This window comes from Motacilla alba, chromosome 2 (assembly GCF_015832195.1).
Source record: "Motacilla alba alba isolate MOTALB_02 chromosome 2, Motacilla_alba_V1.0_pri, whole genome shotgun sequence".
In the NCBI taxonomy this organism is placed as follows: domain Eukaryota; kingdom Metazoa; phylum Chordata; class Aves; order Passeriformes; family Motacillidae; genus Motacilla; species Motacilla alba.
Window position 1 is genome coordinate 101,401,072 of NC_052017.1, and position 15,539 is coordinate 101,416,610.

At 38.3% G+C, this 15,539-nt stretch overlaps 1 protein-coding gene across 11 annotated transcripts in view; it reads right to left on the bottom strand.

Moving 5' to 3' along the window:
• The window catches only part of PTPRM (protein tyrosine phosphatase receptor type M), a 442,907-nt gene that overhangs the window by 304,703 nt on the left and 122,665 nt on the right, over nucleotides 1-15,539 (bottom strand). For all 11 annotated transcript variants that reach the window (XM_038129430.1, XM_038129425.1, XM_038129423.1 and 8 more), the window contains exon 3: nucleotides 2,557-2,822. In XM_038129430.1, the coding sequence (XP_037985358.1) occupies nucleotides 2,557-2,822 (266 nt within the window). The remainder of the gene's footprint in view (nucleotides 1-2,556; nucleotides 2,823-15,539) is intronic.

Sequence of the window (15,539 nt, forward strand, 5' to 3'; positions counted from 1 at the left end):
CTTGAGCAAAAAGAGGATGGGAAAGGTTATTCTTCTGTTTTCTATGGCCAAATACCGTATGTACCATACTGTCAGAAATGTGACACAGATTATTATTAATAACATTAGTAACCACCTTTGAAACTGTCAGGGGTTTTGTGTATTTTTAAGAATATGTTAATTTACCTTCAAATGAATAGTCAGAGTCAAGGCTTCTTCTACTAAAATTCCCCTGTCCACATCAGCCTTTTGATTCAGAGGTAGAGTGAGACTTTGAAGGACAACCCTCTTTTTTACTGACTGCTGATTCCAGAGCAGTTCTGCTGCACAAAAACCAGACTCCTTTCAGAAGACAGAAAACTGGAAGCTCCTCCAATTCATTATGCAGATGGGGACATTTTAGACTTGGCCATAAGTGACACAGTCACACATTTACTCAGTATTCAGTACTCCTGAACCACCCACCATGTTTACAAAACCTTCCAGTAAATTCCACATTATTAACCATTGAGTTATATCCAATGTCAGCCACAAAATTGTCTGTGGGATGCTCTATCCTCTTCTCCCACCATCCACTGAGGCTAAAAACACAGACTGGTCCTCAATATTTCAGTGAAGATAGAAAGGCTTTTTGGCAGCACTGGAAGCATTTTCAACACTGGCATCAAACTGGTAACACGAGGTCTTGATGTGAGGTCAGAGAATCATGGAAGTGTCCTGAGCTGGAAGAGACACTTAAAGATTATGGATATCAACTCCCTGCTCCTCACAGGACTACCTAAAACCAAACCAAATGACAGAGTGCATAATCTAAACATTCCCTGAACTCTGACAGGCAACAAAATACACACTGCCCTTTCACCCTGAGAGATGTATGACTAAACCAAGCATGGACTTTGTGATCAAGATACAGCCTTATGCTCCAGAGAGATATGTAGCACACAGCTTCTCCCACACAGCTGAAGTTAACCTCAGCTCTGCCAATATGCCTGCCCTTCTTGAAAAGGCACGAGAGTATCACCTCATCGAGCCTGCAGACAATTATAAAAGATCCACATCATGAAGTTTGCTGAGATGTCCATTAGCTTTTCCTGAATACTCTCCAGGAAGCCCTGACAATGCAGCTGCAGCAATTCCTAGGAATCTTGGGTAGAACACTGCATACAAATACAGACCCTGTGAATACCAGCTATCCAACCTACCAACACACTATCAGAGACAAGAAGAAATGAGTAAGTGCGCTCTTTTGGGTCTGTAAGTATTGCATCCACTGCCAGGCATCCCACATTCCAAGAATAAAATGTTCCTGGCTCTCCAAACTTATATTTTGGAGTAGGACTTTCTGTTTCATTGTCCGTGAAACAATCATAGAGAAAAGACTCCAGAAAGTTCTTCATCATTTTTTTTTCCTTAAACGAAAAAGGGTTCAAAAAGCACAGATTGAGTTCACTTGAGACATACTCACAAATCAGATGCTACAGCCACAGAAAGGAGCCCACTGCAGCCTCCCAGAGTACCTGCAGTGGACACTGCCAAACTCTTCATTAGAATATGATGGGGCAACAAATAACTGGTTACCCAAAACAGCAAATGCAGGAACTGCAACAAGACTCTGCCACATGTGATACTAGTACCTGGGGCATTGCTGTAGGAATTAGGGAGTTCCACTCTGGAAAGGTGGAAGGGCAACATTGTACCTCCTAGGGAGGTCTACAGTCAAGGAACTTGATATCTCTGGGATGGCTTTTCTTCAAAAAGCTTCAAACCATAAGTATGGTGACAATATTCAGTACAGGCAAACAAATAAAATTAAAACTTTCCAAACTTCAAGTGAAGATGGAGGAGCCTCAGTAACATCTCTATGCTTCTGGTCTGCTCTTATTAAACTAAGTTACTTGTTTGTAGACATAGACTGTATTTTCACAGGAAGAAGGAGGAAGAACATTGAACTACTACAGAACAGTAAGTAATTATATGATCTAAACCTTTCTACAGAAAAGCAGCATCCTAAGGGACTGTCAAGTGAAACTCCCCTGAATCTTTAGGATGCACTCAAAATCCCCTTCCCTATGACAGCTACTATTTTATTTATGTTTACTACTGGACAAGTGGATATTGCATTCAGGGTTATGACTTGAACTGAGGATTCAAAGGATTCTGCTGGTTCTAAAGCAACAAGTATTGCTGATCTAAATCAAACTTGAAGACTGTACTATAATAAAATCTATTGGCATTCAATTCCAGCATCCCTATTGAACTGAAAGAACAAGTGAATTTATTACAGAGAAACAGTTAATTGACTGAAATCAATGGCAAAAGTTCTAGGTTGTTTTCAGTGTAACTAGTTCATCCACATTTAGAACATGTGTGCATTTCACACACTCCTATGAATATACATAAACATATAAACACAGCCATATGTATGTAAAAACAAACATTTAGCATCATTTACAAAAATGTGATTAAGATGATGATCAACTAGAAATACTGAAAGTTATTTTGATTTAAATTTAAAATGAGGATTAAGAACCAGATGGCTATTATGAGAAACAAAATTTCATAAAAGGTGAGACATACCTGATAAAAATTGGGCCAGAAAGTACTAATTGCCAGTTCTGCTCTGCTCCAAGTGGCTGTGATAGATGTGTTCCAGACTGGGTTACCAATAGGACCATCATTAACCTTCACATATACATTCAAAGTGCCAGGGCTAGCTCCACTCTTGCTTGAAACATAATAGTGAAAATCAATACAATGTGTATCATTTTCTTTCAGATGGGGCATCAGGAGGTGAGCTTTCTGTCCTGAAAATCTTCCAGATGTATTCACCAACATGAAAGAACCTGCAAAAACAAAGTGACTGATTCAATTTCTTCCTTATTTTTCTCTTCTTAATATGGTAATATCTGCAACTAAAGCATAACTTAATAATAATTCAACCATTTTTCTTTGCTTCTACTAACATAAGAGTAATATGTATTTGATAGGTATTTGATCTCAAATTTCTTTTGCAGAATCTCGAAAGTCTTTTATAAAGCTGGTAAATATTACAAGCTTTATTCCACAGGTGGGGAAGGAAAGAGATAAAAAGCCCCAAATGCTGAAGCAATCTGCACTGCAATAATCCTACAAATGGTAGTACAGAATCAACTGTAGTTCTCAGCTATCTGAGTGCTTCTACATGCACGGTCCCTGCTGGCTTTGCCTGGCAAGTTTGTGGTAGTGGGGAGCTACAGGAGTGGCTTCTTGTGACAAACTTCCCCACATGTCCTACAGAGCCAGTGCCAGTCAGCTCCAAGACAGCCAGCCCCACTGCTGGCCAAAGCCGAGCCCATCAGCGATGGTGGGAGAGCCTTTGGGATAACGTAATTAGAAAGGTGGGGAAAAAAGAAAACTTCCGAATTGTAGCTCAAGAGAGGACTGAGAATATGTGAGAGACACAGCCCTACAGACACCAAGGTCGGCGCAGAAGGAGGGGGAGGAGGTGGTGCAGGCACTGGAGCTGAGGTTGCCCAGCAGCCCAGGTGCAGACCACCGTGAGTGAGGCTGGCCCCTGCAGCCCATGGAGTCCACAGATGGTTCACCTGCAGCCGGCTGGGGAGGGCCCCACACCAGATCAACCAGATGGTCAAAGGAAGCTGTGACTTTGTGGGAAGCCCACACTGGGGCAGGTTTACTGGCAGGATTTGTGACCTGGTGTGGGACCCATGCTGGAGCAATCTGTGCCTGCAGGACTGCATCCTGTGGGAAGGGACCCCATGCCAGAGCAGGAGAAGACTGTGAGGAGTCCTACTCTTGGTGAGGAAGGAGTGGTAAAGACAACGTGTGAACTGACCCATTTCCTGCCCCTCTGCACTGCTGGGAGAGAGGGGAGAGAGAAAACTCCAGAGTGAAGCTGAGACCAGGATGAAGGGGAGCACACTTGGTGTCCAGCCAGGGTCAATCCACCGCAAGAATTGCAATGAAATTTAAGAGAATTTTATGTAGGTTCAGATGGTTGGATGCAGTATTTGATGCAGACAGAGTCTAAAATGTTCTCAATTCCTCAGCCTTCCTCTAGCTAATCACAAGTTACCTACTAGATTAAGTGTGATCATTTGTTTTCTGTCCTCAAAAGGTGAAAAAAGAATTAACAAATGCAAATACAAGTAAACCAGTAAGCTTTCCAGGTTGAAAAAAAAAAGAAAAAAAAGGCTGGGGTTGAATTCTATATTATGGTCACGCCTTAAAACAGCAAATTACAAGAAATGTAAAAGTATTCAAATAAAGTCACATTCAAACAACTCGCACATGAGCAGCTAGTCAACTTATACTCTCTTTTTTAGTGCCTATTAATGCGTTCCATTGAAGCGTACCTTCAAAATAATCATGCTGCAGAACTAAGGAATTTGAAAGACTGCACAGATGTTAGAAAAATGCAACATGATTTCTGAGACATTCATATTTCTTGGTTGAAAAAATGAAAAGGTAAGAATTCTATTAACAGAAAACCTATGATATCACAGAAGGAAATAAAATTGAGTATCTACTTTGGAAAGAAAACATATCAATAAAATGCATGAGATAATTTAAACCCTGCATTTTTCATAAGTCCAGAAATGGATATGTTGTAGTTCCCTGCTATAAATGCATAGCTAAGTGTACTTGGAAAAATGTAAGTACACACACACTTGTAGTTATTAGAAACCAAGTTTTAATTTTTTTTCTTTTTCTTACTTTGATGGTTGACAATACCTTCTAATGAGATGCAAGTCATTTCTTGAAATGGAATGTTGGAGAACCTTTGTCCAGATTGCATCTCTGTGTTAAATAGGTTTAACTATTCAATAATAGTAGTTTTACAGTTGAATTTAAATTATTTAGCAAGTATAATTTCCTTTCTAGACAAGTTCATAAAATTGACAAAAATGGAATTTACTTTTAATACAAAGGAGTATAAATATTTTACTTCCTAAAAGGTGTTACTCTGTATTTAACTCAGTCTGTTACTATAATATATTGGGAAAATCCTTATTCATTAGTAACATAAACAGAAGTCACTGAGTATGCTTTTTTCTCTTAAAACAGGCAGGAAAGAAATGAATATTCCTTCCATCAACTATTACATGCTCTACCATTCAATTAATTTATTTACATTTAAAATACAAGCCCCTTAAAACAGGTATAATTTGCCAAGTTATAAGATCAATACTTAAAGCATTCATGAATTCACTAAAAATTAACTCAAGATTTTTTTACATGGAAACAATCAATCCAACAAACAAACAACAAAAATCCCCACACAGCATATTTTCTGACAGTGGATCAGTTCTCCAGAACAGCTTCTCATATATTGGCGCATGTAAGAAACACATATAAAAAATAACTGAAATTATACACTGGTATATCTACAAGGAAACAGTTATCTGCCAGAACTGAAGGATTCCACAAGAAAACATGTAAAATTATAATCAACTGAGTACTCATTCCTAAGAAGAAATATCAAGTGCATGTCTTACTATAAACACATTCATTTTATCACACTTATTTAATTTCTCTAAGTGTACTTCCATGTTTAAACACATGGATGGTGATAATTTCCTCAGCCAAAAAATTTAAATGAGCTTTACTTGGGTTTAGTCTTTAGGGCTATGTTTATGCACTACGTGCAATGTAGTAAAATCTAATGCTCATCATTCATTAAATTCAGGCTTCTTAAGTCCACAACCCTGCAGAATCACATGTATTTCATCATTATAGGTAAGGAGTTTAAATCAACAAAGCAGAGGTTTTCCTGAAGTCACTGTTGCTGTTTACAATTCCTCATTGAAAAATGGCTCAGCAGTAATTCAGCAGGTATTTGATTTATGTAAATATTAATTCTAAAAAGATGTAATACTTGAAAAAAGAAAATACAAATTTGGTCCAGAGTAAATCGGCAATTAAATATCCTGGTTATTTCATTAGCATAAATCAACATTTTCTGTGAAATACTGGAAACAAAAAGATGATCAAAAGATAAAGTGGCAGAACTTAAAAAAAGTTTAAAAAAGAAAATCATGACAATTGGAAAAGCAACATACTGTTCTACAAAAAATGATGGGAATGATGTAAGAGATTTTTCAGTCACTTCTGCAAGTTTTCACCATGTCGCCTCACCTTGTTAAGAGATCCTTTTTATACCGGGAATGTCAAACACAATGAAATTGAATGCAGTATCAGTTTTCATGCATAAAGAAATGTGACTAGGGAGCAAAGAAAGTTACTTTGTTGATTTTTTCACCAGTCTTATATATGGTTGAGGACAAATTATCAGTCTTCCTAATAAATATTTTTTTAAAAGAGTACTGGTATTTACCTTATTTAGACATTACTGTTGGTTGATTTTGACTCTCAGTATTTGAAAAATGTGCTATACAATGGAGAGCAAAAAGTCTGATTTTAATAACAGATATTCTGTGTCTTGCTTCATTAACAAAATACCCTTCGGGTGCAGAAAGATGTCATAAATGCTGTTACTGGGAAGTTCATAGAATCACAGAAAGGCTTGGATTGGAAGGTACATACAAAAGGTTACTTTCTTTAGAAAATGAGAATTCCCTAAATGCCAGCCAACCCTACAGCCATGACTCATAAGAAATTGTGACAATCTTATTGCCCAAGATTAAGTGTGGAACTGTTCAAGCCACTGGAACAGCAGTGCATGAGCAGATGAATTGTGAGACTCAAGCATAATGAGTACCACTTTCAGACAAGGCAAACTCAATAAAAGTGTTCTTTTATTTACTGTATTCCATAAACTAACAAGTATACAGTCCTTGGAATAATACCTTGGAAGTACTGCAGAAAGCAAAGGACCTGAATTTAGGAACAAGCCACCTTGCACTTTAACTCCCAAAGCTTGCAAACAAAACAGGTTTTCTCTTCAGGACTTTTTCTTACTATTTACTAATATTATAGAAAAAGGAAAATACATTTTCAGGTAACATTTGAAAATTCCAGGGCTGCTGTAAGTCTCAAAGCATGACTAGCACTACCTAAAGAAGCTGGAACTTTCTTTCAAATGCATCGCTTCCAGACATCACCCAGCAGGTATGTGCACACAAACGTCAGAGATGCCGGCGCCCCTGAACTAGCAGAATGAGATGTCCCAAAATACACCAGCTGTGAGTCTTCCCTTCAGTGCCTCAGCTAACACCCATCAGTTCTGCTCATTAACTTACAAAGCATTACTTCCTCCAAGTGAATTTTAAGTCTTCTTTTGAGCAATATTTACTCAAATTTAACATGGTAATTTCAATCATTATTTATTACCCATCCTAAAAACATCATTAATCTCAACTTTCAAGCTGTTGATCTTCCAAATTTGCAACTGCTCAAACTCTTGGAAAAAATCCATTAAAAATCCACCATAACTCCTGTGTATTTTTTAAAAAGATCAATTCACTTCCACCCATAATGCCAGCTTTGTTTTAGCCAAACAATTAGTAAGACTAATAAGCCTTATAATTCTTTCCCTAAATTCAATTCTTAAAATTCTTCCTCATCTCATATGCATAAACACATCTCCCATAACTTTGTTAGAAATTGCTTTGATCAAGCTTGGACATAAAATCATGTATTTCTGAATCCTGTATTTTTTGAAGCGCCTTTTCCAATAGCCAGTATATAAAAAACTCTGCTTTCTGATGAATGTTGTTTGTTTATTCAAACATTTTCAATATTTATTGATTTTGACTACTCATCCTGTAATCTGTTTATCTGTTTTCTTCATGACTACTCTGCATTTTCAAACACTGTACTGACATTCTGAAGGCTACTTCTTACATAACAAATATTACCTCTTTGCAAAAAAGCATTCAATGTAGAGTAGGGACATATAAAGTTCAGAAGCTATTAGTGAAAACAACTGTGTGTGCATAAATTCTGATAGAGTTGTCTCAAGTTTCAAATTCAACTTCTGAAACAATCATTGCATTTTAAGAAAAATGGAAATCAAAGTAAGAGAAGACTTGAGGACAGGCAGATCCAAGGAGAGTTTTAAAGCACAAAGCTTTCCAGTAACATCTCCCCAGGTCTGGAACAGGCAAATTCTGGTTGAGCATTCTAAAACAGGGAGTAGGTATATATTTGAAACACTTACCTAAAATTAATTTAAAGCAATTTAAAAATTAGAGGACAATCTGGATCTTTCCAAAGTCCTAGCATCATGGAATCATTTTGGCTGGAAAAAGACTAGACTACTCTTGATATGGAACAAAGTTAATGCTTGGTTTGCATAAAACCTTCTGAAGGGCAGGGAAAAGGGATCACATTTGAACTGCAATTCCGGTCATGAACACAACTGGAAAGTTTTCTGTTTGGTTAGTTTATTTGTTTATAACAGGAAACCTGACTTGCGCGAATGAAAGGAAATGCATCTACAAGGTAATTTTCCCTCTGTTTGATAAAGAAGGTCAAGTGTGGTGTGGACTACAAAATCTCCAAGGAATTGTGCTACTCCTCTTTTCCCTGGAGAGCCACCTTAGATGCAGCCCATGCCTGAGGCAACGGAGCAGTACCACCAGAGGGGAAAGGTTTCCTTCCCAGCCCCAGTCACTCAGAAAACCCAGATCAGCCAAAGTGTACAACTACCTGGGAGTTTTTCACTTTTAAAGGAACTGTGCTCCTTTTGGGTTTCTAAGAGGTAAGTCCAGTGCAGGGCAATGTTCTTTTTTCATTTCTGTCACCCCACATTTTGTCTATCCTAATATGCTCTGCAGCTTCACCAGTATCTTTCCACATCCAGTGGGAATTATGCTACAAACTGCTAAGACTGAGACTGATTTCTAAAACATGAAAAAAAAGCTTCCCCAACAAGGCATGCAAAGTTTTCTTCAAATTCTCTGAAGAGTCCTCATGATGCAGTCAGTTGGATTTCTTTAAAGGTGACCCAATGTATTTCACCAGCTATAACATTTTTCAACTTTTATGCTATGACTGGATTTCAAACATGCCAGAGCTTTGAGACAGACCTGTCTGCACCTTTTCTTTAAAGTGAACACACCAAAAAATACCAAAAGGGCTTGAAAGAAATGATGTTTTATTAGAACATGAACTTGAAAAACTGTCTTCTTTCTGAAAACCCAGATTCTTTTGACAGAGAAGTAAAATACAGACATTTGAAAACAAATACATTCTCTGCCCAACTACGTCTTTGCAACAAGGGCCCTTTTCCTCCAGACCTGCTTGGCACACTAGCAATCTCCAACAGCCCTTATGGATTCAACAAACTCTACTTGTTCTCCTCTGGGTTAACAGAAAAACCTTCCCTCTTCTCATCATGTCTGGAATAGTTTTGTGTTTCTTCACCATTACTCTACGAAAACTTCCCGAGTGTGAGCTCTCCAGTTAGCACATCTATTAGTGCTTATCCTATTGTTCCCTGGAAAAGCTTCTCCCATGGCCACATTCTCTCAAAGAAGAAATCTTTTTCTCCCATTCTGAGAACTTCCCTTAACCAAAAATCATGCAGTTACCAACCACGGACTTTACCACAGCATTTAACATGCATATAAAAAATGATTTTAAAAGACACCTTGAACCACTCATTGTCACACACAGAATGACAGTACGTGCATGAAGAATTTTTCGCACGTCCCTTCTGTTTTAAAGGAAATGAGACGAAGTTTTGAACGTCACAAACAGAATAGAACTTGTTCAGCACAAAAGCTCTCCCTGCCTCAGAGGCTACATTCACAGATGTTTCCTTGCCTTGTTTGTTCCTAATAGGGCACAGCTCCACTGCTTGATTGTTTAGCCTGTGTACCTGCACTGAGATTGGAAGAGGTCTGCTAGGCACATCTGCTAGATCTACCCTGAACAGAAGTAAGGGAAGTCAAAATACAGGATGCGGTACATAAAGGTTTAAAGGGTAAGGATAGAAATAGCAACAATCAACATTGTAACAGACAAATAGGCCTTGCTAAAAAAAAAAAAAAAAACAAAAAAAAAAAACAAAAAAAAAAAACAAAAAAAAAAAAAAAAAACCAAAAAAAAAAAACAGAAAAAGAAAAAAAAAGCAAACCCTTAGGTGTACAGTTGAAGGAGACTGCAACTATTGCTGAGACCACAACAGCTAAAGATCTAAGACTTCTATGAAGCTTAACATAGAAAGAGAATTGATTAGAACAGCCTAAGAGAACACATCAAATGTATTAAAAGCTGAATAACTGAAGCAACTGTTAATGAAGAAGTCCTAGTAAACAGAGAGATTCTGCTAGCTGGATTTTATGCATCACTGTTAAACTAGGTGCTGTTTAACTTCCTTAACAAGGATGTAAACCCAGATGCAAACGTTTCTGGAAAAAAATGAAATTATACAAACACTGGCAAAAAAAACCCCCACTAAGCCTCTGAGTAGCCAAATCTAGGCTACTCTCAGGAGCCAGGGTGAGTATCTCCCCGCCTCACACACACAGGGCTGCTAAAGTTCCATGTCCCCAGATCCAGCTGGTGGTGTTGCCAACACTGGCAGGCAGATATACAGCGAGAGAGGAGGAGAGAGAGATGGCCTGACAGATCAAATACAGACAGAAAAACAGTGCTTTTATCAGCATCCCTGTGAACACACTGAGCACTCACACCTAAAGCACTGACAGCCCTGCCCTGTTCCTCCTCTCCAGCTCAGGGGAATCTCACTCTGCTAGAGGAACCTACACCCTTCTCCTCCCCAGGCTCTGGCCCCCACATCCAAAGGCCCCTGACTTTCATGGTTCCACAGCAGCTCCTGGCACTCAAATCTCTTCTCCCTCTCTCTGGTTAGCTGGGTTTGAAGTTTATGAGCACTCACGCACACACTGAAGACCAGAGTGCATCCGTGGACAAGGTGGTAGAAATTTGGTTTACTAAGAACACAGGACAGATTGCAGTAATCAAGCACCAGGCAGAGTCTCAGCAGCATCCTGAGCGGCCAGATACATACACGAGATGAGACTCATTTATCCCTTTATCCCTCTATTTCTCCCATGTCTGCACCTTCCCAATCCAACCTGACTCCTACCTTTGGTCCCCACATTAACAGCTGCACATGCAGTGAGAGCAGCACACAAAATGGCAAGCTGTGTTTTCCAATGAGCCACTTACAATGAGCCTATCAACTTGCATTTTATTATAACTTGGCATTCAAAGCATGGACCAGTTGTTCTGTCACAGAAGATAAGTATCTGTAAAACTAACCAGCACATGCTAACAATTACTGCTGCCGCCCAGAAAGTCTCCCTTCTTTTCTAAGCACATTCTCTTTGCTGCACCACCAATAACATTAGTCATTATTTTTGTAAACCATTCAACCATGCAATTCAGCATTTAAGAAACAATACTCTGGAGATAAGCAAGAATCAGCTTTAACATGTTTCAGGGGAGCTCCTGGGGTAAACCAATTACTTTTCAGATAAAAGCTTTGCAGAAGTAAATGTAGAAAGGCTGGGGGAGAGGGGATCATAGCTTGATCCATGTTACTCTTATCTGAAAAGGACCATCTCCAAGAACAGGGTTAAGTGCTACTGGTACTCTTCTCCTTGCCCAGTGACAGGCTGAAAGGTTTGTTAAACACAGAGGTTAATATAAAAAGCTTCTGAAGGCCTGAAGACAGTGAGCTTTACAACTTTTACAGAGATACAATTTTCTTTCAGCTTTAGGTTGCTAGGTTAATGTTTGGCTAACGATCACACCTATGGTATACTCTTCCAATTCTACATCATCCAAGCAGTAAGTTACTTCTCATTTAAAAGTTATCTGTCATTGTACTTTCCTCACAAAGTGTTCTCTGGAAACCATTCTGCCATCTGGCTGATTACTAATTTCTTAACTACTGATAGTTGTTGCAACAATTAGTATCTGCAGTAACACACCACATATGTAATGACTTGCATCTTACATGTCATTACATGACTTGTAATGACAAATGACTTGCATCTCCTGAATTTCACTCAAATGTCTGACAGTTTTTCACAGGTCTGTGAGGCAGAAAACAAGAACTACTGTATTGCCTATGGCAGTAACAGAGAGCCTTCTGAAATCCTGCTAGACAGATCAGTAATTTTAGAAGCATATTAGCCTCAAGGACTTCTCTGTTACTGGAGTAATTTACTCCTGGTTTCATGAGTGTAGATAAAGATAACTCACAAGAAATATTCCTTATCTATTCAAAATAGTAGGTAAAGTATTGCATTGTCATCTACAGTAGATCTGTGGAGTTTTGTTTTTATTCTACCCTCCTCTTTTAAATCAAAGCACCCATCTTTGTCTCATCTGTTCAATACACTCATCTGACAACTCCCTTAGCATGGGCCATGTGTCGCTTCAATTCTTTTACTTCCACATAAAAAATCTTGCTCAGAAATTAGAAGCTCACCAGTATAATTACAATCAGACTGGCTTCCCTAAAACATACTTTTATGCTCTGTTTTTCTAAATTAAATCACTCATTGAGACTCCAAACCGCAAGTAGGGGGTTTTCTTCCCCAGTTAAACTACAAATTACTTTAGATTAGTATTCACAGCCTTTTTCTTCCACAGAAACACTTCAGAGACCTTAGACAAGACTCGCTCAGTAAAATTTTAAGCACATCAGCCTGTGTTTCACTGATGAGCAACAGGATGGCTCAAGACCTTTACTTTGAGCTCATGTCCCACAGGAAATCATTGTCAAAAATGCACAAAGGCACACACATGCACCCCATGGCAACAACAGGACAGTTTAAGCCATAATGGATCAGGTACTGCACTTTCTGCAGGTGAAATTACACACTTTAGTCCACCTATACTGTATCAATACGAAAGCTTTAAAGCTGATGGAACAGCATATCCAGGTGAGACTATCACTTCCATCTTAAATAAATCACAAACCAAACAACCCCCCAATCTCCATGAATTCAGTCTGCTTTTAAAATGAAATTTAATACTAGTTTACACCAAGATTTAAACTTGTCTGTGTGTGCATTTATCAGCTTGGAATATTGCCTTAGTTTGGCTTTGTACAGGAGTCAGAGATCCATTACACCTCCATTTCTCGATTTCTTTTGGTTTTTATTTTTAAATGCACTTATACCTTTGCCACAAAAGCAGCTGACAGCATTTTCTACAAATTGGTATATAAAGCCATATTTCACTTGGGTTTTCTCCTCTTATGGATCCTGTTACACTTAGCAATGACAAAGACAAGAATGGCATGTCTTAAGAATTCAGATTTGTTTTTTCCTACCTGATTTTCAAAGTCTAAAGCAAATAAAAAAACAGAGGTATTTGTTATCCAAGGTATAAGTTATGTGAAAAAGTTTCACTACATGACAAATTTAAAAAAGTATTTAAAGCATAAAGATTGCCTTTCCTTAAAGAATACATTAAACTATTCATTCAATATAATGTCAGCTCTAAAATAAAACTTTTTTTGCAAAAAACACCTTTTTGGCAGGAAGGAAAAAAAAAAAACCCATTGTCAGCTAATTTATTCTTGACATGGTAACCACTGCAGTACAGTCTATCTTTAAAGGCTCTTATCTAGAAGAGATTACGTCACAAACTACATCACAAAGAACGAATCCTGTGCAGGTTGCCAATTTATCTGTGTTTATTCACACAATGATTTCCTTCACTGTGGCAACCGGCAGACTTCCCAACGCCGTCTGCACTCTGATAAAATGGGAATTTCACTTCTCATTCTTTTAAAGAGACTTTTTCCAAGCCCCAGATGGAATGGTTTCGAGTCTTGTACTACTATGGCTATTTTCTATGTCCTAGTTAGTCTCTACTTGTATCCACCTTAAATACAGAAGAAAACATCTCTAAATCACTTAACTAGTGTATATAATAGTTAACATATTTACCAAATGAACTTCATGTTGGGCTTTTTGCCTGTGCAGTCCCATGGAGGATACTGTTTAATGTACTTATTTTCAAGTTCTAGTCTGCTAGAGATGCATTAAAGATATTAATCTGGGCCTGATTCATCACTGAAATAAGCCTTCCAGTTTCCATGACTCACAATCCCAGGAACTGAGATTGTCATTCAAGAGAACAACAGAATCAGGGTGGGTTTTTTCAAAAAGGGAAAGCATAAGACTCTAATTAACACAAGGGCTTAACGATGTGCTTAAGTACCATTCAGGAAAGCACTCAGATACTTAACTTGTCTTCAATAGGATTAAAAATTCAGAAGGTACACGCATAATATTTCTGCAGGATGCCTTCTGGAGTTCTGAGATCCTGCTATTGCAGGAACCTGACATTTCACAGCTTTATTAAAAATTGCTAATTGAAATGTCATTGTATTAAAGCACAAAATTTTCAAAAATTAAATTTTATACTGAAGGTGGCTTATGGTCTGCAAGAAAATGAAGGGATTTGTAGCAGTGCTCAAGCAAAAAAAGTTTGGACACACTGACTTAAACTCTTGACTATTTTTTTAGCCCAGAATTTAATTCAGAAGTTAATATTCAGGCACATGTGTGATTTTAAAGGGAAAAGAGGGATAAATAAGTGTTTTCACTACTGTGAAAGAGGAATGTGTGTTTACATGTATTTAAAATAAGGTGCAGAATAAAGAACAATCAAACAGAAGCTAACCTAAAAGAAAACAAATGCTATGCAGTTTTCTTCTTTGTTGATTTCATCTTACATTTAAAAGCTTCTAGGCCAAAACTTTAAGAACAGCAAGACTCCCCTGGATTTAAATGCACATCAGTCAAACAAAAAACTGGAAACTAAAATTAATGTTTTTCTATCACCCTACTCTTTTCTGCAGTCCTTTTGTCCTGGCATCCTCATGACCATTCTGTTTCTCTGTGCTGCCCATGGAGCCATGTCACACCCCAATGAAGCTTTCAGGGGTGCCTCCCATAAAGGCTCAGGCTGCAGCCACTGCTCCATCCCTTCCCTGTGGTGGATGACCCTGCCAAGCTGTGCCTGGCTGTTGGGAGAAAATCCCCATTTCAGCTGATTTTATTCCAGTATGAGGAGCATGGAGAAGCCCGTACCAGCCCAGTGCCACAGGAACCCATCCCACTGTGACACTCCTGCAGCAAGGAGATGAAGGCTGACCATGGCATAGCCAGGTAGGTGTTACCACATGTGCACCTCAATGCCCCTGCCTATCACTCATTATTCACTTGTTCTACATCAACAGCTTCTTATTTCTGGCCCCCAGCATTTGGAGCAAGTTGCTGTGTACAAGCAGGCATCCTTAAGCTGAGCCTTTTATCAAGGTAACCATGAAAACAAGCAGCACAGGCAATAGTTCAGGTGCATGTCAAACCACTGACTAAGTGATGTTTCTGTATTTAAAACATTTAATGAAAAAATCAGCTTTTAAACTGACATATTTACTGTGTCTGACTGTAGTTAAAGTCTTGATTCCATTAAACTTCGTTCCTTGTCTGCAAACATGAACCCTTATAAATATATTTTCTGAAGTACTACAGACCTTTTATTGTCATTATGTTCAAAGCCTGTTTAGTATAACCAAATAAGCTATACTTCGACAGCATTTTATGGGACAAAAATTCTATTACAGAACATAACCATAATGAAACAGATGACATTAA